At 38.3% G+C, this 26,256-nt stretch overlaps 1 protein-coding gene across 1 annotated transcript; it reads left to right on the forward strand.

Annotated features, from left to right (window-relative positions):
• The first annotated feature begins 171 nt into the window (after window positions 1-171).
• On the forward strand, window positions 172-26,256 carry LOC121904239 (folylpolyglutamate synthase, mitochondrial-like). The gene is made up of 17 exons (XM_042421876.1): window positions 172-213; window positions 2,452-2,466; window positions 3,200-3,279; window positions 11,151-11,279; window positions 12,779-12,832; window positions 12,915-12,979; window positions 16,031-16,145; window positions 17,678-17,755; window positions 17,873-17,934; window positions 18,027-18,129; window positions 20,704-20,781; window positions 21,277-21,433; window positions 22,843-22,935; window positions 23,274-23,421; window positions 24,274-24,349; window positions 24,470-24,533; window positions 24,829-26,256. The coding sequence occupies exons 3-17, from the start codon at window positions 3,250-3,252 to the stop codon at window positions 25,173-25,175; spliced, it is 1,599 nt and encodes a 532-aa protein (XP_042277810.1). The 5' UTR covers window positions 172-213; window positions 2,452-2,466; window positions 3,200-3,249; the 3' UTR covers window positions 25,176-26,256.

The raw sequence follows: 26,256 nt of genomic DNA on the forward strand, positions 1-26,256 counted from the left end.
TTTGCACAGGGCTATCTCTGTGATACAGTAACTGCCTGAGAGGGAGAAATATCTATATGAAACTGGTAGTCAGGTTCCAGTTGTTTTTCAGTACTCACTGTTGTTTGGACAAGATTTCTGTCAGTTTACAGCCTCATAAAACTGTACTGTCAGAGGCACATTAGTGGAGGAAAGACACGTACTCAAGTGGTCCGATCTTTGTGTGCCTTCCACGTAAGTATGAACATGCAGGGAGCCTCTAGATATGAAAACAGATAATAATGTCATTGCAGCTGAAATATCAACTTGTCTAGTTAGGTGAGAAAGGCAACTTTCCCAGTCCAACTGTTCCCCTTGAACAGTTCGCACAAACATCTTTTACTTTCAGCTTCCTCCCAACACAACCGTCAACACAAGGACCTCCTGTGCAGTCACACGTCACTGTCTGTATATATGGTTTTATGCCTGTCACGTACAGCTTTCAGTTCTTGCATTTAGTTCCCCTTTTCCCACAATCACTTCTTTAGAATTGGGGTCACCATGTATCATGCACTTCAGATAACCTTAATATTTCTTCTTTCCCAAGTTCTTATGTATGTATAATAAGAGCTGGATAGGGCGCCGCCGCTGAGCCTTGCAAACCAATTTTTCCCAGTGGTCACTCACAGTTTTGCAGTGAAAAATCCCCCTGCGACCCAAAAAGCATTTTCCCCATAGACCATCATTGTAAAAGAGACGTCCGTAAAACTGTTGACAGGACACCTCGAACTGCAACAAGGTCAGTTATGACTCTTTCTATTATGAATTTTTGGTCCATGGAGGTTTTATATTTGTAAAACTTTCCTCGAGCTGAGAAAAGCGATTTAAAAATCTGTGAGTTAAACTAGTTAACAAGTTAAACTATTCCCAACTCTTAGTTTGGCCGCACTTCGTTGCAGAGGGTGGTGGCCGTGGCGAAGTACAGCTGCTGCAGGTTTTCCATAGAGATTGCATGGCAGCTCGCTGCAGGACGCACTTCGCCGCTCTTTGGTGTGGTTTCAGCCTTAGATAATCACATTTATTACTAATTGGACAGATCTGCTTGTCTCTTCTTTCTGTTCTTGATGGTTTGTGTGGGAGTGAATGGAGACTATTGTCGAAGTCTCCACTCTGCAGCAGGGACATCGTTGTTGTGGGAGTTCAAGGGCAAAATTCAATTCCAAGAAAGCAATTTAAGAAATCTGTGAAGTCATCACAATGTAAAGTCTACGGGCCGAGCGGGCACTTGTGGGCGAGACCAGCAGGGGAAACACTACTGCGCATATTTAATGGGCAATGCGGAAGCAAAACCGGAAGCTAGAAACTTTTTTTGGCGCCAGCTGAGCAATTCTTATTGAGCTGAACGGGCACCATTTTCGGTTCGGTATCCAGCTCTTATAATACATCCATGGTAGTGCCCGGTTTTAAAAGTGAAACCAATTCGGAAGTGCCTTAAACCTGCATTCTCTCTAATGGCCAGATGTCTGATCGTATGGAAGTCTATGAGAAAATGACCCTGCTTCTCACTTAATTTATTACCCCAGTGAACACTTTGCTAATGAGTTTATGGTTCAATCGCTAGTTTCAAGTCTTCTTCAATACATCATGATGTTCATTTTGTAAATTATGGCCACATTTAAAGTAAAATAGAGATAAAGCAGTGTATGCTTTTGGATGTGGTTAACTTTTGATTGAGAAGTCGCTACCATGGCGAAAATGTTGATTACATAACGTAACCAATGCATAACCCCAGATTCACAGAGTATAGGCATAGCTGCTGCTATTTCACAGTGTTTTCAGTTCATGAAGGTTAATTGTAACATTTTGGTCACCTAAAAAAGTCTTGTTCAGTGTTTGGTTGTGATAAAAGACCCTCTAAGGAGTCGGATGTTCAGTTTTTCCAGTAAGTACATTTTGTTGTAATGGTTTTAGGCCTGTTTTTCAAAAGTGAAAATTGGCATTAGCATTATCACAGTTAACCATAGACTGTAAATGCTCTGTGCTAACCAAGTTAGCAGCTAGCTCTAGGGTAAACTCCACCCTCTCGTCCAAATATGGTCACTTCTGGCTCCAAAAATCAAAGATGGTGATGGTCAAGCCCAAGATGGCGACGGTCAAATCGCTAAACTCGAGGCTTCAAAATGGCAGTCCACAAACCAGTGGGTGACGTCATAGTGACTATGTCCGGACATAATTTTTACAGTCTATGCTCCTAACAGACACTTATTTCATCTACGCAAACAAGGTGCGAGACATCTCGACAAAGACATCTTACTTAAAACAGAACAATGTGGTTACAGCATATAAAAGCTCATAGATAAGGTCAAGAGTGTATCATGTTCTTTTAAAGGCAAAATTGGTCTGTTGAGTATACTTCTACACTGGATTAATGATTATCAAAGTATTAATACAATAATATAGTAATCATTTCTAATGTCATTTTTTCCTCCACAGGAGACACACCTGCAGGTAATTGAACAATAACCAGCATAAGAAGTCAGGTGCAAGAAGAGAGAAACGTGTTTATTTTTTTAATCTTATTTCTCTATGCAGAGAGTTAAGTGTGATTTTGAGATAAAGCTGCAGAACAATAGTGAAAGCAAAATGATTCTAAAGAGACAGAGTTGTTTTTCTTGGAATGGAGACCCTTCCAAGAAAAACAACTCTGAAGAAAATAAAAGACATATTCCCACATGCAGGGCACAAGACTTGTGATGTTGTAGAGCAAGCTGAACTGTAATTTTATACTGACTGAAATACAAGTGGCCAAAACAAAGCTCAATGTGGCTTAGTAAACTTTCTGTGACAGTAAATGAGAAATTTAAACTAGTTAGTTCATAGCTTTTATGACTTCTTTAGGTGTGGTGCCACTGCTGACCCTGTGCCCCTCTATGTACAGTATGGGTGTTGAACTGTGTATCCTATGATTTTAATGTGATAGTAGATGTACTTTGTCAGAAGTGAAACTGCAGACACATTTATGGTTGTGGCTCATCACCAAGTGCACTCTGTTTGTAGTCACACTCACAGCTGAATGAAGTTCCCTTCTTTAATGTGTAGGGTATAAATACGGGACTAACTCTCTCCAGCAGAAACAGCAACTGTCATAACTTTTCATCATCATGGTTTCCGATCAGCATCTGTCGGGATCATTGACTGTATAAAAATATTTATATACTATATAATAAATCTTTATCTACAGTCAATGGTCGGGAGCAGAAACGGCTGCCATCATCCACCAGCTGTTGCAAGATGAGAGGAGGAGATCTTCCAGACGGCCAAGTAATTTTTTTTTTTAATCTTTTTATCTTCAAAAATGCATTTCTTCTTTTTGTACAAACATTAATGAATGTTTTTCCACTGAAACAATAAATGTGTTTACCTTTTCCTTTATAAGTCTGTAGTCAGAAGTATAGTTAGCTCATTCAAACTTTTTTTAAAAAAATGTATCAATTTCTATTGTAAATCAATTAAACAACTTATAGAAGTTCCTGTCCAAACCAGTTATGTATACATATAAAAAATGACACCACTTTAAAATATAGGTAGACTTATAACATATAGGTAGACTTCAACACCCCCCCCCCCCCCCCCCCCCCCCCCCCGCATGTGGGCAGTGAGGTGGCAGACTTAAGCCCATGAAAAAATTATAATAACTAATATTATAATACTAAAATTACTCCCAAGCCTCTTTGCTTGCATTTCTTGCCTTTGTAAACGTCTTCTCGGTTTGCATTCTTGGTTTTAACAACAATCCTTGGAAATATACAATACTTTGCAATCAAATCAACACGTCTACCATTTTCTAGACTAGTGAATGGTCTATTTGGTCCTAAATACAATGTAACTGACCAATAACCAGCATAAGAAGTCATGTGCACAAAGAAAAAAAACAGTAGTGAGTTTGTTTTGTAGGTATGTTAGCACCTTCTAACTTTGCTTCTAAGACGCTGGAGTTAATGACGCCCCTTTCACAAAATTAAACCTTTTACTGTCCAGAAATACAAACTGCCTTGGTTTGCCCCTGTACAGCATGAAGAATGCAGTTAAATCAGAGGTTACTGCCACATTAAAGACTCTCATTTCCAGACTGAATGTTTTAAGGTGTATGCTAGTCTATGTTCTTGTGTGAGGCCACTTTCCATTTTAAAAAGGCTTGTGTGTATTAAAAAGGCTTGGGTGTATTCCAGAAAATGGGTTTAATGAAAACTCTGAATTTGTTAGCCATGAGATGAGGAAAACTCAGAATTTTCATTTCCAGAAAGAGAGGTAACTTACCAGTGGTAACTGACTCTGTGAACCTAATCGAAGCACAATAATTAGCTAAGGTGTCAATCAAACTCCTGGTTATATATTAGTTTTTATTACTCAAGGACTATGTAAAGTTACCATTCAAATATTACACAGCGTGAATTCACCCTCAGCTCAGAATAAAACCTCTGCATGTCTTAGCTTTAGACATGTAGGATCAATGAATAGTTATTTCTGTCACTCATGATGGGATTGGTCGCAATGATTACACAGACTAGTCCTCTCAAGAAAAATGACAGTATAGCTCGTAAATTCAGTCACCAAAGTGACCTATAGTTACGTTTGAGTGGCAGATGCCATCTAGCGGCTGTAGTAATTTTTATGGGTGTAATGGTACACAAAATTCACAGTTCGGTATGAACCTTGATTTTGGTACCACAGGAAAATGAATTAAGGAAGAAAATAACATGTTGAACTTTTATTTTGAGAAATGTAAACATCCAACAATGGCTCATCGGCCAGAATTATTACTGAAACAGTTTAGTTGTGCTGCAGTGGAAAAGGAAAACAAGCTTTCTGTTTCTTCTGACAGCTGTTTTATGCTGATTTATGGTCTAGCTGTACATAAAGTAGTTCAAACTAGCACGTCCACTTACTGCACACATTAGATTAAGTGGATTATCAAACTATTTTGACAGTGATTGTTTGGGTTATGGAGTGTATTCTTTGTATGACTGCATACCATAACGTCTGAACCTTGACATTTCGAGATGAATACACATACCATTACACACCCTTAGTAATTATGACCCAGACAAGTGATGCAGTTCAGATGACATCTACATAAGGTGACAAATTTCCATATTCAGAGGAGGCAGGTCTCATGGACTCATGGTTGGGACTCCTTGTGTTTTTGTTCTCTAGGTTACACTTCTGTTGTCCAGTCCTTTTGGCCATTTGGTTGTTCATGTTATTTGAGTTGTATCTCCGACTGTGTCGCATTATTAGTTAGCTTGTAGTGTTGTGTACTTAAGTTTATGTAATTCTGTGACAGTGTCCTGTCTGTCTGTGTTCCTGCACTCCTCCCCAGCCCGTTTTTCAAGTTCATTAGCCCTGCCCTGCTCTCAATGTTTTCTCCAGCTTGCTGTCACCTTCACACCTGCCCTTTATCATGTTCGTTTGCCCTGCCCTGCTTTCTGTGTCTTCTTCCCAACCTGCCGTTGTGTCTTGGCACTTGTTCCTTGTTGTCTGATTAGTTATCTTATCAGTTTGTATTTAAGTCCAGTTTGATTTGTTCTGCTTAGTCTGCCTTGTTCCTGTGTCTCAGCTTATTTTGACTTTTTCAATAAATATTCTGCGTTTAATCCCATCTGCCTGCTGTCTTTTGCATTTGGGTCCACCTGCTCTGCTCTCCTCGTGACAGTGGCTTGGATGGCTGGTTAGATAGATAGATAGATGGCAAAAAGTGGACCTAACTGCAGGAGACCACTGTTCACTTCCTGTTTCCAACCATGAGTCAGGACAGTTTTTTAAAAACTGTGGTGTTTACTGTTGCAATGATGATGGAGGTTGCCTAATTTTAAGGAAGCAGTAACTTTAACCCAAACCCCAACCAAGTGTTTTTTGTGCCTAAACCTAACCAGACCTTAAAACTTTCCTGCATTAAAATCTAAAAATGACTAAACCTATGTTATATATTTTGAGTTGTGTACTTACTTTATCCCAAATGTTTCCAACAATGTTCAAACCCAGACAAATCAGTAATTTTAGTCAAGGTAATTAATGGTCCATTTAATTTGGTCACCTGTCAATGGTGTCATATCCCCTCTATCCCCTCTACTTGCTATACCTTCCAGGGAAACATGGGAAAAACCAGATGATACCTCAGAGAGTGAGGAAGGAACTAGTTAGCTAGCCACTCTATTGTTAACTATTGTTTGTATTGCTCACTCGTGATGAAGCACGATTATCGTTGCCGCATGTTCTGTCGCCAAAGCACAAATGAACGGGTGAACCCAGCGACATCAAACTCCATCTTTTGTTGTTGTTTTGATTGAGAGACCTCTAGCGGCAGAAATTACCACAGCATTGTCACACCACAAAGGATAGTTATTTTTAACAGTGATTTTGTTACGGTTTTGTAAAGCACAGACAAATGATGTTGTCCTGCTGATTACTGCCGATAGAGGCGGCATATTGGAAAAAGCTCCTATGAGTCGTTCTGGAGTGCATGGTACATTTAATTACGAGGACGTGTTGGATAGAACATAATTCCTATAACATTGGAGATTGTATGTTAATTTTTCTGAGTGAGCAGGATCGTGGTGCATAGTCTTAACGTGTTTTAAAAGCATTTCAGTGACAATATTTAAATTTACTACATTTGTTGAAGTAGTTGCTGACTGCTGTTGAGCCAAGATCTAAATAGATGTCTAAAACTTTAAAATTTACTGTATTTTAACCTTAACACCTTCAAGTGCAAATCATCAAACACTTTACTGGATCAGATTTTAAATCTTCAAATAAATTTTTTCATCTTCAGTTGACGCCTCCCGTGTTTTGTCACCCATCAGATTTAATCTGAATAAATATACAGTATTTAAGATGTAATGTAGGCTATAGCCTAATATACAGTAAGATTCCACCACTATCATCCATTAAAGAAATTTAATTCTGGTAAATGATGAATAAATGGACTATACTGAATAAAACTTAATTGTGTTAACTTGCACACACATGCATTAATATCTCCGTCCAATGGATTAAAATGGAGGCTTTGCCTTTTATTTATCTGTTGCCATGGTGAATCATAGTATCACAGCTCCATTGATTATGGCTTTTTTCATTCACCATGGACTTAACTCATTCTGAATATATTCAGCGTTTGTTGAACAAAGTCTAATCAGCTGTTGTGGACCTGAAGACTCAGTTTCCCATCTCAGGGTTCATCAACTCAGGTTTCAGGGTCAGGCTCAGAGTTTCTGGAATGGACCCCTGCGGGTAAACATGTTGAGATTCAAACTACATGAAAAACATGTTAGGTTGACCCTTATTTTCATTTCGTTAGGAACCAGGAAGAAAAGGCCACATAATGATACATTAAGCATATAAAACATATTTATAGAATTCTTTGAGTACCCTAACAGTTGATGAGTAGCCCATAAATGTTTTAATTGCAGAAGTAGCTTATAGGCACTCAGCAATTATGCTCATTAGCTTTCCTTTCTGCCAGCCAGGGGCTCCATTTATAGTGTAGTGATTTATAGATGGCAGCAATCATAAGGCCTGTATGTTAAGAAAGGAAGCTGCTATCATCAAACATACGTGATGTAATTACCACACTTCAAACTAATGAAAGTGAAAAGCAACCTTTTTCTATGCAAATACTTTTCTATCCAGCCAAACTGACTGTTGTATTTGTCAAATAGCAGTTCACTATTTAAAGGATAAAGCCTGAATCATTCTATATTTTTTTTATATTGCCACAAATACCATGAGACCAAACCAACAATGTGCTAGTCCATCTTTCAGTGCTTGTGGGACTCAGCCCTAAGCCCAATTTATTTTTATAATAAGCTCAGTAATTTCCTAAAACTGCTGGGCACTGCACTTTTTTAGCAACGGTTATTGAAACAGGAGTAAATGGTCTATATGTTGGGGACTAATTTCAGCCATGAATTAATACACATGTTGGGCTCTAGTAAGTATTTAAGGCAGCAGGAGGTCTATGCCTCTGGGAAATAATCAGGTCGTCTTTGCCATCTTTCCCCACTCCTCTTTGCACTTGCAATAGATTAGATCCAAAGGTTTTAGGTGCTAATCCAAGTACATCAAAATAAACTCTGTTACATGTTTGTGCTATAGGATCACCGGCTGGATACCTTCCATTTATTTAAAACTATACATCACTTAATGCAAGGAAATAACTGAAACAGCACAGTGGCTCAGTGTATTGTTGCTTCATAGCAAGAAGGACGTGGACTGGGGCCTCTCTGTGTGAAATTTGCATGATGCATTTCTGTCTGGGCTTGTTTTTCAAGTGTTGGTTTCCTCCCACATTCTACAGACATGCAAATAGGGTATTAGGCATTCCTCTGCCATTGCCCTGGAGTAAGGCACTGGCCCCCAATCTGGAGTTTGCTCCTGGGTGCTCTATTGTGACACTTTGCATCTGTCTTAATGTGTCAAATGCAATTTCCCCATTGAGATGCATAAAATATAACTTACCTGATAAATCATATATCAAGCATGGCTACAATCCCAAGTATTTTCATGAAAAATGGGTGTAAAAGGTAAAGGAGGAGGTGATGCCTGGTTGGACTTGGATGTCACCTGATTTACAAGTGAGGAAAATGCCTTTAGTACAAACTACTGGTGTGCAGCTTTTAGCAGTTAAAGTGTCTCAGCTCTCAGCTGAAGCATTTAAAATTTCAAAAGCATTCTCAGACTCCAGTAAAAAACACCCTGCTATTTACTACATATACTATATAATTTAGTAGTTGTTTGTCATGTTTAGGAGGTGCTTTAGCTTTTCTATAGCATCAAGGACACATATGGTATAGCTAGAACACACTGTACATGAAGGCGGCAAGAAATCCCACAGGTCTCTGTATTCTTTCAGGAGGTGGCAGTGGCTTGGTTCAAACTCAATTTGGAACTGCTGCGTCTGTTTTTCATATCCTGCTTTCAGTCAGATGAAAACTGACAATTGATATTGTGGATAATGGCATTTTTCATAAACAAGTCTAACAGGGACTGAATAAAATGAAAGATTTAAGGTATTTAAGGTATATATCAAACTGTTGAAAAGGCAGGCTTTACCATCTTTAAAGGCTCTGCTGCTACTGGGCCAAAATGTTTTTCATGAACAGTAAAGCAGGAACTTTATCCTTACCTGTCCCAAACAGATGTTCAGCAGCAGCTCATGCTATAGGCTGCTGCATTGGGCAACAATGATGGAGAAGGGAATAAAAGATTAAGTTGCTTCAGGGTTGAAACCTTTACCAAGATGTTTTTACATTATTTTGTCCCAGTACAGTCATATGCACACTGTATTTGACTGACAATCTTATCTAGGGTGTAAGACTTCAACACAATTTAGAAAAACCATTAATTCCAGTTGCCATGCAATTACTGTTTAATAATCTTATGATGTTATGATATGAGGACTTCAGACAGCAGAATAAACAAAATGAAGGTATATATTGTGTTACTGCAAGAATATCTGCATCTGTGTGTATGTAACCTGAAACAATATGTGGCATTGGTGAGATTATTATGATGATGATTATTGTTATTATTTAGTAAATGTACTAACTATTAAAGCCAGCTTTGTCCACATGAGGCTGAAGCTGTGTTACCACATCTTCACAGCCCTTTATCATCAACCAGTTTTCTTCACATTTGACTATTTTACCATTAGATGACGTCAACACTTTCAATACAGAAGATACTGAGCATTTCAGATGGTGTGGGGGAGCTGATACTCATACTGTATGTGTATACTGCAGGCCCTCCCTCTATGATGTGACTTTCATAATTTACATCAAAACATTTACATAATTTCCCCAAAATCTACTGTAGATAACAAAATAATTTCAGCTTGTGTAAATACCACCCTTGAACATCACCTTACATTTCATACTGCCTCCGCAATTAAGTTTAATAAACCTACCAGAAATGACATTTTAATGTGACACTGTTTTAATTCCACAACTTTAGCCCGTTGGATCAGAACAGATTAGTTCTTCACAAACACAAACAGGTGGCAGTCTAACAGAAATGGTGTGTTGATAAGTACAACACAGACCATTCACATATGAGTCATTTTTAGCCAAATCACTTTTAAAATAAACTGTAAGTCTGTTAGCACTCTCTTACTAATGGGATAAAATATATCTGCCGTCAGATACAGTCCTAATAGTGTTGTAAATCAGCAGACCATAATTGGCATTGAATTATTAAAAACCTACTTTAATAATGCTTAGTTTTTTTTAAATTAAATTTTTCATTTAAAATCTGACCTACAAATAAAATGCTAGCCCTTTATATTGTGCTACATTTAAATAATTATTAAATATCTTCAATTCGTTATGACATATTTGAAGCTGATCTGTGCACAGACATGCAGCTTGGTTCATGTTGGTGGCCATTGTCTCCAAAACTCTATACATTTGCACTGAGTCAGCTGTATGTAAGTAAACCAATCAATAGACAGAAGGACTTAAAAAGCAACATGTGCCCAGGCAGCTCGACCTAAATAAGCAGACCAGCAGAGCGTCGTTTATGATGGATTTTGAGGTAGGATGTCTGAATACTTTACATCACAAGAAATCCATTTTAACACCTTATTGCTACTGCTGTGTTGTTTTTCAAAAGATCAACCTGCTGATCCGCTAATATATTGACACAGTTCTGACAGTTTATAAAGCCAGTGAGCTTGTATCAGGAATTTTCTTGCATTTAGTGTCATTGCATTGTTGATATGCAATGAAATGTTTTTACAGCTCCGGGCAGCTTACTTTTATGAGGGAGAAATCTTGTGCAAACAACCGCTCTGTGCTGAAAAAAAAAGGGCAGGAACCTGATCACACCAGTTACCAGCGATATCTCTCATGCTCAGTCTGTCACAGTGCCACCAAGAGAGTTTATTACTGGCTATATTACATATAATGTTCATTATATTGACTTCCATCTAGTTTAATGTGGCTGTTTATTTAGTGATAAGGCTTTATTACCATGGTACTGGGTCAAACTGCCGTTATGAAAAGGACTACAACTTTTCAAGTGAGTATTATGAAGCATATGAGGCTACTTGAGCATTTCTAATGTATATTCATGCTTACTTTTGTTGCTCGTTTTAGTCCCTTAAAGTGTCACCCAGTGTGTTTGTGTGTTCTCAGGGAGCTGTGTGTGTCCTGAACAGCCTGCAGAATAATGCTGCAGTGTTGAAGCGACTGCAAGAACGTCAAGACAATCCTGGCCTGCAGCTCCAGGCCATGCAAGGATTCCTCCATCGGACCGGCATCACTGTATGTACAAACGTCACACTAACAATCGTTTCATCATCATCATCCAAGTGTGGGTGGGATTGTTTCCTAATTGAGTTTGATTCCTGTACCAAAACAGACACACACATGTCCAGTGTGTTTGTTATCATTGTGGTTTCTAAAGTTGGAATCTTGGTAATCTTGTTATTGAGGTAAACCTCAATGTGCAACATAAGATCCACATTTTAAGTCTGCAATTACACTCACTGGCACGCTTGGAATATCAGAAAGGAATGATGTAAATAAAAAGACAATCTTCTGTTTTCGTTAAAGCCCCTGAAAACATATTTTCAAATTTTTATAATATATTTGTGACTAAATAAATAACAATCAAACTTTTGTGGTTTTATCACATTTGTTTGACAGTGCTGCAATGAGCTTTGTGAACCCCGACAACTCTTTTCACATTTAGATTCAAATGCTGCTAAGCTTTGATTGGCGCATAGAAATTTGTGACATCATCTTGTGCCAAATGAGCCACACCCTCTTAAATTCAGGGCAAAAATACAAAAATCTTTAATGTGAAATAACCAAAACTGTTGCAACACTGGCAGAAAATAGTGTTTTCATATAGGACATCAACAAATGAAAAAAGTAACTCAAAAGCAGTTTACTTAGTGAGGTGATGGATAATTCAGTGTTAGAAAAAGTGTTTAGATCCTTTACTTAAATCTACAGTGCTGCAGTGCAGGACTTTCACATATAAATAAATGTCTGATACCAAACATTCACACAATACTGATTAAGCCCTTCACTGCCAGATAAATCTCTCTGTATTTCACAGTATACAGAGTCTTTGAATCTGGTGTCTGGTTTGACATTCCCACGTTGGCGCACCAGCAGTTCCAAAGACACCAACCGGCAGTGATGGTGGAGATTAAGCTGTTGTAATTTTTGCTGTAGGACTGTTAATATATTACTTAATTAAGTTTTAGTATTTTTTCGGGTGAGAAAGTAACCATTTCGATTTTCAAAGATGTGGTCAGTTTATCCAAATAACACCTGTTTGGAAATTTAATCCAGTGTTTCAGAGCTGTGAGGAGCCGCTGGCTGTGTGAGACCAGTGTGTTGACATTCTTGTTGTAATTTTTTTTTTTTATGGCCCTCCCAAAGTGCTATGTTGTTATAAATAATATATTATTTGGTTCTTATTATAAATGCAGGGCTATATAGGCAGAATTGAATGTTGTAGCTGGTCCAGGTGGGGCTAATTTGAACTCTTTATATACTACTGGGTAGTTAAGTAAGTTAAGTGATCATAGGCAAATGTAATAGTTACAATATTTCAGTCTGACATGTAATGAAATTGAAGTATAAAGTAGCGTGAAATGTAAATCCTCAAGTAAACTGTAATTGTAAAAGTTAATTTGCACCACTGCTTTATAGTATCCTCTCATGCTTCTTGCATTTTCTCAGTGTAAACATGTTCACTGCTGTAACTGGACCTGTAACTTTCCTAACTGTTATTTAAATGTTTTTAGGTGGGTGAACTGGACAAACTCAACATTGTCCATGTTACTGGGACTAAAGGAAAGGTATGAAGCGCCAAACAAGTCTTCTATTGTATGAAAGTTCAACATCCAAACATCACCATGCATGTTAAAATGTTTTTTCCAGGGATCAACATGTGCTTTCACTGAGAGTATACTGAGGAATTATGGCTTTCGGACTGGATTTTACAGGTATTATAAATAAATGACAGTGATTGACAATGATTTTTAAAAATGTGAAATTCTTTAAGAATGAAATGTTATAGGAATATTATAGTATCTGAGCAGAAATGCCATGAATTATACTCTTTATGTATAGACTCACAAATACCAGAGGAGCATCTATATTAATATTAGCAAGAAATATAATAACAATGCAATACAAAATGGAAAATTATCAAAACAAATATTATGAAATCATCATGAACTCACACTAATCCTAAGTCTTCATTGAATGTTATTGGAATGTGAAGTCTATTAAATGCTCGAAATAGAAAATATTTTTATCATTCCAGAGGGAAATTTGTTTTGTACATAAAAACCTTTATGATTACATTACAATCCAGTACAATCATATGATATAATATGTATTTATGATGGAGAATAATGACCTCTAACATAAACTGGAAGTCAAATGCAGACAGGTTTGCTCTTCAGTTAGGAGTCTGGACTTTTGCTCTCCAACCAATTAATGGTTAACCAACAATACTGTTACAAGCTTGACCCGTCTGAGAGATAGTAGAGTTTATCTCTAGTTTGCTTTGGGCAGGAACAGTAATGTCCATAGTCTTTCAACTTCAAAGACCCTGTGTGTGACAGGAACTGGCTGTGGAAAAATGACATTTGTCAGGATCACATATAAGGAATTTGCCTTGTTGTTGTGGTGCCTAAAATATTCACAAAATTATGTAATCTGAAATAAGATAAGAAAGAAATAATTTACATGAAAAATTATGTAAAATATATTCTAAGTGAGAAAAGCAATGTGACTAACGACTTTAAGGAGGGGCTTTGAATAGAGACACGTGTAAACAGGTCCAGGGAGTTGCTGCACAGTCCTATGGCAACAGTTAGCTGAGCTGTTGCTGTAAAGTCCTTAAATGATCAAGATAACCACTGGTGAAGACCAGTCAGTTTGTGATTGGTGTGAAATGATGTGAAAATGATGCTTATGACTGTTACCCTGTTACTGTTCTGTGGGTTTTTTAGTGGCACATTAGCTGTATGTCTTTAACCTCATTGTTCAAACCCACAGAACTTTATTATAAATCCCAGCAGATTTTGGATTGAATTTTGGGGAAATCTGTATAAAATGATGCACAAGACATCATTATAGTAAAATAACATTATTTAACAACCTTTGATAGTTATTTATAATTTAAAAATGAATCATTTTAAAGACCTTTTTCACAGCATATATTTTGGCATGTCCTAGAAGGACAAGCACAGGTGTTACTGATAACATTAATGATTACTGCATTACATGGGACCTTTAAATGGAAACGAGCAGTCATTAATGTCATTAATTACACGTGTCTTTCTGACTTTGACAAACAGATTGACTCTGATAGTTGTACTCAATTACCTACACTGTATATGTCTGAAGATTATCAGTCATCCAGGTCATGGTTATTCAAGCGGGGTTGAATCGAGGGCAAATGGACTTGGTTGTAGATACTTGAAGGTGTTTCACCTCTCATCCAAGGGGCTTCTTCAGTTCTAACTGACTGGTGGGGAGTCCAAGGTATTTAACCTCTTTGGGGTCGTTATCAAAGTCATTGATACCTCTTGGTCTGCAGTGCTCCTGGCTCTTGTAACAACAGTCATCTGAGGCCAAGTGTAAATGATAGTCATTGGAGTTGTCACATGAGGCCAATGTGAATGGTGAAGTCTCCTTGGAAGAGATGAAAGGACAGCATTGTAGGTGGGGGATAAGTGGTGTTGTAGACCTCCTCCTCTGTTGACAGATGGTTTCTCTACTTTGACCAAGATGGCCTCCTTCACTCCTCTTTTAAACCCTCTGTCCTCTCTATCCAAAATATGTATGTTGTTGTCCTCAGAAGAGTGTCCCTTATCTTTCAGGTGCAGGTAAACTGCAGAGTCTTGACCTGAAGAGTTGTTGAGTCATACATTTGTTTAATGGTTGTTCAGTTTTCCCGATATACAAGTCTGTGCATTCCTCACTGCACTGGACTGCATATACTTGATTGCTTTTCATGTGTTTGGGTGTGCAGTCTTTCAGGTGGACCAGCTTCTGCCTTGTGTTGCTGGGTTTAAAAAACACAGCGATGCGTTTTTTGTTGAAAATCTCAGATACTCCATACATGTATGGAATCTTTTCTTCACCACCTGCAGTCTTGGTGTTCCTCCTGGATCTTGTGTCTGTTTTTCACAAATGTCCAGTTAAAGTATCCACAGGCTTTAAGTGCATCCTTCAGGTGTTTGTGCTCCTTCTCTTGGGCCTGGGCACTTGTTGGTACATTATCAGCTTGGTGGTGCAGGGTTCTGATAACTGGTGAGAGATGGTAAGTATTGGTCTGTGTGTGTGGGTTTCCTGTATACTCCAAAGTGGAGGCTCCTGTCCTCTTCAGTGTGTACAGCACAGTCCAAAAAGGCCAAGCTGTTGTTCCTGATGTCCTCTTGTGTGAATTTGATGTTACTGCCCACTGAGTTAATGTGTTCTGTGAAGGCTTGCACTTCCTGGGTTTTAATTTTGACCAGTGTCATCCACATATCTAAACCAGTGGCTCGGTGCTGTTCCTCTGAAGGAGTTCAGGGCTCTGCTTTCTACTTCCATGTAGAAGTTGGCCGCAATGGGAGACCTGAAGAAACCTCTTGGATGAGAGGTGAAATGTCTTCAAGTATCTAAAACCAAGTCCAGTTGCCCTCAATTCAACCCTCCTTGGATCAATTACCTACATTCTCAATCAACATAAATTGAATGATTTGCAAATCAAGAAATTTATCCAAAAAATCAGTATTTAAACTAACTAGATCAGGCTCAGGAGATGTCAGTTCTACGGGTTCACAGTGAATTTTATTAGCATCAAATTTAAAATACTTTTCTTGGTGATCTTATTTTAACATGAGTTTAATTGGACAATTCAACTTTTGGTGCTTATAAAACCTTGAAAATGAACGTAAAAATAAAATATAAAACAGTCAAGGCTGTTTTTGGCATTCCTTGAAGTTCACACACTGTTTTTTTTAGAAGTAAAATAACCCCAGTCTCTCTGCCCTCAGTTCTCCACACTTGGTTCATGTCAGAGAGAGAATTCGCATCAATGGATGGCCAATCAGCAAGAAGCTTTTCACCAAGTACTTTTGGGAGGTGTATGAGCGGTTAGAGGACACAAAGGTACATCAACTCATGGTTTCAAGTCACTGTAACTTAAACAAAAGATGGATGCAGGATGGATTTGTTTGGATTGGATTGTGTCTTTCTCTCTGGTCTTAATGTCAACGAAAACACATGAAGAAATGAGTCAATATGAGCATCATTTCAGACTTTATTTGGACATACTGGGCTTACTTAACATGAGCAAATACATCCATTTGTGGTCACTCGGAGTTGAGTTATTATGTACTCCTGACAACTCATGATAAAGTCTTATTTCAAGGTGTTGCAGTGTAGTTAAAAGAAAGCTCCTGTAATTAATATTGCACTATTGACTATTGAAGTCTTTAGGATTCATCCTCTGGGGACCATGAATGTCTGTACATCATGGCAATCCATTCAGTAGCTGTTGTGATAGTCTGGATCACAGTGGACTGACAGACAGACTGACTTTACCATCCACAAAGCCATACCTCTAGCATAGCTAAAAATGACAGCATCAGTAATTTGATCAAACACTTTAAACGGTCTCACATCTTTCAGACAACAACTCTTGTGGTCATGTGAATGATGACTGAAGCAAAGGAGAAGTAGGAGGTTGAGCTGGATGGTTAGGTTTACAAAGGAGACTGTGGTGGTTAACATTCTTATATCCATGATGACCATCTTTCCCTAAAATTAACCAAGTTACTACTTGGTTAATTTTGAACAAAATTGAGATTTAGTTGTCTCAATTTTACAATCCCTAAGCACATGTGGCGGAGCTGAAAATCCTCATATGGGACATTTGGGAGGAAATGATTGTCATTTAGGTTGGAGGAGTTGTAGGTGGAGCGCTCCTTTTAAGGGGTGCCATCTGAGTTTGCATGCCATTTCTCTCACTTAATTTCCATCATAAACTGCTTCAAACTCCAATACCAATGATGGCCTAAACTCTGACAAAAAAGAAAACACACACACACACACACACACACACACACACACACACACACACACACACACACATATATATATATATATATATATCAATCAGTGGAACCAGATCAGACCTTACTCATGATAAAGCCCATAAAGCACAAACTTATTGTTTCTTGATTTACAAGAACTAAATGTTATCAATAAAGATGTAATCATTTACTATGCATTCCATTATGTGTCATGTAAAAACATGATGAGTGAGGCAATTACTTGTATCTTGTTATCCACACCTATCAGCCACATACAGGATGTTTTAAATCATGGTCTAACTGTACCTGTTGATGATTTTGATCATTAAACAACAACATTTCAAATATGTAAAAAGTAAATACATTTTATCTTGATTTAAAATTATTGAAAATTTGAATTTCAATGCCAAGAACATTTTTTATATTCCCCAAATCAGCCGGTTTTTCCGATAATGTTTGCTAATCAAGCTAAAGATTTTGCTGAACATTCAGAGGTGAGGTGGCAGGATGCTGAGTCCTGTTAAGCTCATGTAAATCCTGTCGGCGGCACTTATATTGTAATATAGTTTTAAAAATTATAATAAATTGACTTCCGTGATTCCACAGGATGTCCATGGAGGCAGCATGCCCTTCTATTTCCAGCTCCTGACTCTGCTGGCCTTTCATGTCTTCCTGCGAGAGCGGGTGAGCTGCAAACAAACACACCACTACAGCATACCATACATAACTCACTCCCAACCCACACACAACCACACACCCGCCCAGCCTTAACTGTTCTTAGCAGCACTTTTGTGAACACAGGTGGATTTGGCAGTTATTGAAGTAGGGATTGGAGGGGAGTATGACTGCACAAACATAATCAGGTAATACCAGCCGAGTGATGTAGAAATGGCTTCAAAAAACACAAAGTTTTCTATCCCTCCTTCAGTAGAATAACATCATATTGGATCCACAGGAAGCCATGGGTGTGCGGGATCACATCACTCGGTTTTGATCACTGCAGTCTGCTCGGAGACACCATGGAGAAGATAGCTTGGCAGAAAGCTGGGATATTCAAGGTGTGTTACAGTTTATTAGGAGAAATAACAACATTAAAAATGACTTTTCTCACCTTACACAGACACACATCCTCTCTGTTTCCACCACTGCTTGCAGAAATCTTCTCTTCTGCACAAAAAAATCCAACTACAGTAAAAGTATATAAGTATTATCAGCTTGATGTAGTTAAAGTATTGTGGTAAAAGTAGTGGTTTGGTCCCTCTGACTGATATATTATTATATATGACATCATTAGATTATTAATACTGAAGCATCAGTGTGTAAGCAGCATGTTACGGTCGTAGCTGCTGGAGGTGAAACTACTTTATATACAGTTGGTTAGTTCAGTCCAGTGGTTCCCTGTGTTGTATTTTAAAAACTTGTTATATTATCCATTGTGTCAAATCTTCATCTGAAAAGTAACTAAAGCTGTCAAATAAATGTAGTGGAGTAGAAAGTGTAATATTTCCCTGTGAAATGTAGTAGAGTGGAAGTATAAAGTAGCACCAAATGGAAATACTCAAGTAAAATACAAGTAAAATTTTACTCGAAGAAACAGTTTTTGAATAAATGTACTTCAATCAGGAGAGACAAATGAATGGAGAAAAGATGATGTTTATTATACAACTCAAAATGATAGTCATAAGTCTTTGGACATCATCCCTGAGCAGCCGTGAGATAGAGCCTCCCATGGAGTTCAGCAGACACTGGTGGCTGATGACTTCAGATGAGATTGATAGCCGATGAAGTGACGGGACTGATGATCCTGCAGAGACTGGGCGGAGATGGGGAGGTGGAGGGACAAGCATGACAGCTGCATGCCAGACTAATGCACAGAGAGAGAGAGAGAGAGAGAGAGAGAGAGAGAGAGAGAGAGAGAGAGAGAGAGAGAGAGAGAGAGAGAGAGAGAGAGAGAGAGATTTAAAAAGACAGCATCTAGATGATAGGCTAACAATGAATATGTGTCGCTGTGCTATTGGATAGAAGTGATCATCTGGTGACAACTGAAACTGAAACTACGCCCCCGGGCATGACAGGTAGGAGATAGAGTGAGCATGTGTGAGAGATGAGTATGACAGAGCAGTGTGACACCTGGCATGCAAAAGATAGTCTTCCTGAACTTTCTCTAAACTGCATTTAGTTACTTTCCACAGCTGTACATGAAACATTAGTATGATTATGAGGCAACTGCTGAGGAAAATCCTGTACTATGCATAATAGCACAAAAGGGGGCGCTGTTTCTCCAAAGACAACGGGGCTAAAGCTCCTCCGACTCGGTGTAATCTCCTCCAAGGTTTTCATTCTCCTCACTGAAGCCCACAGCCTGATTTAGATGGTATTACACTTCTTATCCCCTCAAGACATGTTTAAGAATTGTTTATTGTTTATAAAAAAGACTGCTGTGAATAATTATATCCACGAATATGCAAATATTGTTCATTTCAAAAGTTTAACTGCCGGACACAAGATGTCTCCTACTTCACTGGAAAGTCCATTCTTAGTGAATGTGCACTGGAGGCTTTAAGTTTCCACATCACATTTGTGTAAGTTCCATAAACTGTAAGTGGACCATGATTGGCTTGATTTAATAATAAACATCATTCTGCACAATGAAGCTCAAACAGCCAAGTGAAGGAACAGTAGACAATAACTCATTCTGTACTGCAGGGGGACTTTAACGAAGCAATAGAATTGACCATTGAGACTCTAATGTCTTTAGAAAAAAACTACTGTGTTTGTATTTCAAAGGACAACATGAAACTTTATACAGTCAGCTCTGAAGAGTAATTAAGTAATCTGAGGTACTTAAACTTAACTTGAGTATTTCCATTTTATGCTACTTTATGATTGTGAGTCCACAACATGTCAGAGGGAAATATTAGCTCCTGCTCCGCCAATCACAATATTAAAAGGCTGCTCTACATTTAATAATCAGTAATCATCCAATAAAACATCTCATAAACACTCTAAAAGAACCATTCTGCATAAGAACTGCTTTCACTTGATATTGAAGTACATTTTGTTGTTAATGCTTCTGTTTGAATATATGGAGTGGCTCTTAGTATTGTCACACTTTCTTTAAAGCTCAGAACATGGCACATTCACACTCCATACAGACATACAAGCTGCTGTAGAGGAGTGAACTCCAAACAGTGAGGCCAATATCTCTTAATCTGTTTCACACCAACCTCTAGGAATTGTTGTGACTACTCTATGCGTGATTATACCCAAACAGACATATCAGGATGTGTTTCTTTGTCCTTTGTTTCTCTTTCACACAAGAACATAATGTTTAGAAACACAAACATGATTTCTATGACTGTCACTAAGCATTTTAATCTTTCACAAGTTCACACAAGAATTTTATACATATTCATGCAACAATTTCCCTCATAAGCTCAAGACACTCGATCACTGGGTTCAGCACTTGGCCCTGCTGACTGCCACTTTCTAGGTCCAGAGATGCAAGAGGAAGGTCACAATTAATGGGGGGTCATGAGAGAAATTTGGAGATAAACGTGTACGAATGACACCACACTTCAGTATCATAACCAACTTGACAACACTTTAATGCCTGCCTCTCTCCTCCTCAGCCAGGTATCCCAGCGTTCACTGTCAGACAACAACCCGGCCCTCTGAGAGTCCTGCAGGACAGAGCTGAACAGATCGGGGTGAGGATGATAAGTGTCTAACTCTAAATATGTAACTGAAGTGAGCAAAGCTGATTGGTAGCATTGAATGCAGACATGCAAATATCTCATGAAGCTGCATTTTCATCTTTTAATATACAAAACAATCCAAAAAGTATGGGACAGAATGCATGGCTGGATTAACCAAAACCACCAGGCCCCTGCTGAAGACCAGAGACATGTTTCTGTTGTGTTTTTGTGTATTTCTGTTTCCAAGAAGTATTCAAGTTTTTAAGTCAACCACTAAAACCTTAATGGCTTCTTGGCTGTACTTGTGTAGCTGTAGGCTGGGACTGAGTGATTCCTTAACATTCATTGCATTCATCAATACAGCCAGCTTGGTCTTTGGATTACTAAAAAACATCTCCATTGTGTCTTAGCTGTGCTGGGGTCTTTATCTGGAGCATGAATTTGATGTTCTTTTGAATGATCTGTGTAATAAAAGACTGTGACTCATGAATTTCTATTCTCCGTCAGTGTCCTCTGTGGGTCTGTCCTGAGCTGGATCAGTATGAGGCTGCAGTTGGTCCTGTGAGTCTGGGACTGGCAGGGATACACCAGCAGTTAAACGCATCACTCGCCCTGCAGCTCAGCTACAGCTGGCTGCAACGCCACAAGGCTGCAGAGAGAGGAGGTAGGTGTATGGTTTCACTTTTAAAATGCAGTATGCAAGTAACAAGATGTCCTTCAAAATGTATAAGGCGGGCATATCAAACAAAAAAATACATAAGTTGGACATATAATTGTCAGTTGTCAGTTTGAAAATGTAAATATCATGTCTCATATCATGGGAAGGAGTGGAGAGCTGTGATTATAAGGATATTTTCTGATATTGATAAACAGTATATCATGATGTGTCAAATGGGTGGAAACTGACTTGTCACCAGTGTTTCAGCTTTTAGTCAAAGCTAGTTCAGAATGATCAATTTGGATGACAGATATTTGTAGAATGCTAACATGATGAGGCCATATATATCCTGTACATATCATCCAGATAGGATTCAGTTTAAGGTTGCTAAACGATAATGTTGAACGATCACCCAGCCTTGACTACACTACAGTCTTTTAATTTTAAATTCTGTGGATCTGTGGATGTGCTAACCTTCACTGCTCAATATCAGCAAAATTGAAAGCAGCAGCCTCCTCTAATTATCACTTGAGGCAGCAGAGGCTGCTGTTGCCACTACTCATTAAAAGTTACATAGCCTGGCTTCAAGTAAATGTATTTTATAGAGAATCAGATAGAAAGAATGAGGACATAAAAAGAGACAAAAACAGAACTAGTTTGTGTGTAACCAAAGTTCTTTTGTTCCTTATATTTCGTTTCCACTGGGCTTTTTCCAACATTAAATCCAAGTCCATGAACCAAAAACACAACTATACATTCACAAAGCTAAATACTAATTATACAAACAAACAGATATTGATATGAATGAAATAATTTTATTGTTGGGAAGGGTGTGTGTAAGGTTTCCAGAGAGGCAAGTCTGACTTTGTTCACCTGCTGGTAATAAGTTTGACACTTGTTGGTTAGGAGGTACAACTTAGTTGGAAGGGCTTGAAACTGAAGGAGCACACTGAGGAAGGCATAGCTGAAATATCTGTGCGTTATTTTCTCCTTTGCTAAATTTTGACATTGAAAATTGAATAAAAGGAACAATTGGATTGATTTATATGCACTATAATCCGATGGCTATAATATGTCCACAAGAAATACTGTCCTACTGTTCCTGTAAAAAATACACACACAATTTTAAAATAAAGTACCACAAAGGCATGAATGATTGTTATATAAAAAAAAGAACCCACAATATCAATTATAAATGACAATTTATCAATTCCAACTGAACTCATAACCCATTATTGAAAAAGCCTGAGGTCAAATTCTACAAAGTTATTACTGAGCTGCCGCTCCCTCTTTCCTTTGATATCTAATTGTGAGCCAACACCTCACTGTGTTCTCTTTCACATCTACATTCTTTGGTGTGCAGATATTGCCTGTGTATTCTTAAAGACAATGTGGACTGTGGTGAAACCTTACAGATGTGACTTCTTACGGCCAGAGTTTAGCTGAAGCGGCCTGCAGACCAGACTCCCAGGCAGTCACTTTTCAGCCCAGCACAGCCATGCTGCAAGGCAAGTTTAAGAACAATATGTTCATCATTTGTTGATTTGCTTCTCTCTGATTTTACTCCCAAAGTGTCTCCAAAGCGGTGTGATCAAAAGTTTTTTTTTTCCCTCACCATAATATCATTAAGTTGATTCGTTCTCCCACATCATCATTATCATTATTTATGAAATACTTGCAGGAATATTGTTTATGCCCAACTCTCTCTATGTGCAACTTTTTTTTTTTTTTATCCACAATTACTTTTAACAGTGATTGAAACCTGACTGATGTCTTAATTTGACACTTGAAATGTCAAGTGTTATTAAGAGTATTACTTTGCTGACAATCTTTTTCTCGCCTCCAGGTCTCCAGGAGACAGAGTGGCTAGGACGAAACCAGTCACTGAGGCGTGGCTCTGTCACATATTACCTGGATGGGGCACACACCACAGCCAGCATGCAGGCCTGTGTCTCCTGGTTCAGACAGGAGACACTGCAGAGAGACCAGACTCAGTACGAGAGCATGAATAACCATCTCCATCTTGAACAGCCTTAAGATGGAGATACATTATGTAAACACACGAGCACATGATGCCAAACATAAGGTGCTGTTTTTTCCCCTGGCATCTACCACTATATCCATACCAACAGTTCTCACAGCTCTTGCAACACTGAACTCTGAAATGTGCGTTCATCAGTGTGATGAGCGATCATTTACTATAAACTCTAGCGTAACATCCCTCCCCATGTAGCTGTTGAGCTCAACTGGACCTGCTCATATAACCATTTCTAGCCATGCTAGTAGCATGCCTGCCTATCTGTTGGTTAAGTCCTCCCCTTTGGCCCAGACTGACATATTTCAACAACTATTGGATGAACTTCCATGAAATGTTGTACAGACCGTCATGGCATCCTAATGATACATTTAGCCAAATGTCTGAGCAACTATTGGATGTATCGCCATTAAATTTAATGCAGACAGTCATTTCTCCCCCAAGGATGGCGATCCCTTCACTTTCCATACGGTGCCGTCATCAGATCAAATTTTCAATCATTTGGTTAATGACCAAAAATGAATGACATTCCCATCAGCCTCAGCCATGTCAGTTGCTTAGCTGAATCACGTATGGAAGCAGCTGCATTGGTTGTACAGTTTCTCCACTCATTTATTCAGGGTTTTCTTATAATTTGTCACCCATCCATTGTATCCAGAGTCAGTAGATAAAATAACAGCATCAGTGTATATTGGTTTAGTACTGGCATTTATATTGTAAAAGATTTGAAAATGAAACTGTGAGGGAGACATATTTTAGGGCATTCATGTGTTTAAGAGAGAACTGCATTGGATCTCCTTGTGTCTTACAGGGGCCCTGGGCTTAAAATCCTGCTCTTTAACGCAACAGGAGAGAGGGACTCTGCTTCTCTACTCAGACTGCTGGTGGTGAGTAGAACAGACCCAACAGTGCTTTTGTAAAAATGAGCAAAAGCACTATAATTTCATGTGTGTTATTTTGACGTACATCCTTAAAGCAGAATATATGTGACTCTGTGTGACTTGCAGCCCTGCCAGTTTGACTACGCACTGTTCTGCCCCAACATCACTGAAAAACCTACCAACAATACAGGTGAGATGAGGTGGCCTGATGTATCAAGGAACAATTTGTCAAGTTCAAGCTCATATGAACAGTGAAAGAGGTTTTCCTCGCTGTAATCATTCCTCCTGTTCATACTGACTATTAAAAGATCCCCTTTAAATGTGCTTTCAATGTAAGTGATGGAGGCCAAAATCCAATTGCTTTGACTTTTCAACAAGTTTGTGAGGTTTACGTGGTGAGCTTATTTTAAAATGCTCTGCTGCTTCAGTGTGAGGAATAATTTTCACATGTGCTCTTGTTCTTAATGTGCTGCTGCTTTCTGCAGCTCATCACAGTGTCTGTGGGAGTGTGGAGCACATGTTGGCTCGCTGCAGAGCAAACCAGAGCTGCTGGCAGAGCCTGAATGCAACAGAAACAATACGTCGCCACCTGCTGACCAACTGCAGGAGTCACAGCCTGGTGTTCCTCTGCATCCTGAGCGCCCTCCAGTGGATCAGTCAGGGAACAGAGGCGTTGTCAGCCCCTGCTGGATCAAAGAGCTCCTGCAGGATCCATCCTTCTCAGTCCGATGACAGGCTGAGAGAGGCAGGTCACATTTCTGTGCTGGTGACTGGCAGCCTGTACCTGGTGGGAGGAGTACTGAAACACCTGGAACCTTCACTCGACTCATAGTAGACCAATTGAAATGATTGATTATGGTTATATTCCTATTTAATCAGAGAACTTTATAGTCACTGTGAGCCTAATAGTGAGAATAGTTTCCCTTGTTTGGTTTTGTAAAACTTTTATACTCTAAAACAATATTCATCTTGTGAATTCAAGCATGTTTATGGTAACTACTGATTAAACATTTAACATTTTATGGTTAATATTTAATTATGTTTTTTTTTATGTCAGTAGCATCAATACAATATTTCTGGGAACTTTAGATGATCTTATCGTTTCTTCTCAGTAGTTGTTTTGTAGTGTCCTTATTGTGTTACTGTTACTTTATTATAATATTTCAACAATATCTCTCTCTGCAGATATACTATGTTATGCGTAATAGTCAATATAGTAACAGTAACACTTTATCTTTTTACTGCCTTTGTAATCGCTATATTGTGATGTAATATTCCTATAGAGGCTATAGTGACTTTATAGTGACGTCACTGACATTTATTTGATTTTATATGGTAGAAGATCAAGTAAAATCTCCCAACATTATTGGAAGATTTTATCTGATATCAGATGTATGGGTATTGGCTGTATGGTGGCCAGTAATAATAATAACAAGAAATTCCAAAGATGTGTTTGAAGTATGTGTGTTTATGGTTCTCATAGTGAATTTGCTATGTATAGTTTATTATCCATGTCAACCGTAGTATTACTATTCCATCAATGAACCATAACAATTTTTGAATATTTTCAATCTAAACCTTTACACATGTGATTTTAAATATTTGCAATCTCTTTGCAAACATTTCCAACAGATTCTTCCCGTTCAGCTGAGCTGTGTATCTTTATGTGTGTTTTATTTCCATTTCAAAAATAATGGTCACTATTATAAAGTTGTGTCTGTTTGTTTATGTGACTGTTTACACGCTGAACAAGTTATGATGAAATTGGATAATAATAAAATGACATTTACAGAACAATTAAATTCTTACTAGAAGGTATGTTGAGCTCTTCAGTTGGGAGGAAACGAAAGGACTTGCTTTTTGACAGATGCTTTTGATGCTTATTGATTCTTACTTAAGATTTCTCTCTGTGC

This window comes from Thunnus maccoyii, chromosome 9 (genome assembly GCF_910596095.1).
Source record: "Thunnus maccoyii chromosome 9, fThuMac1.1, whole genome shotgun sequence".
Classification (NCBI taxonomy): domain Eukaryota; kingdom Metazoa; phylum Chordata; class Actinopteri; order Scombriformes; family Scombridae; genus Thunnus; species Thunnus maccoyii.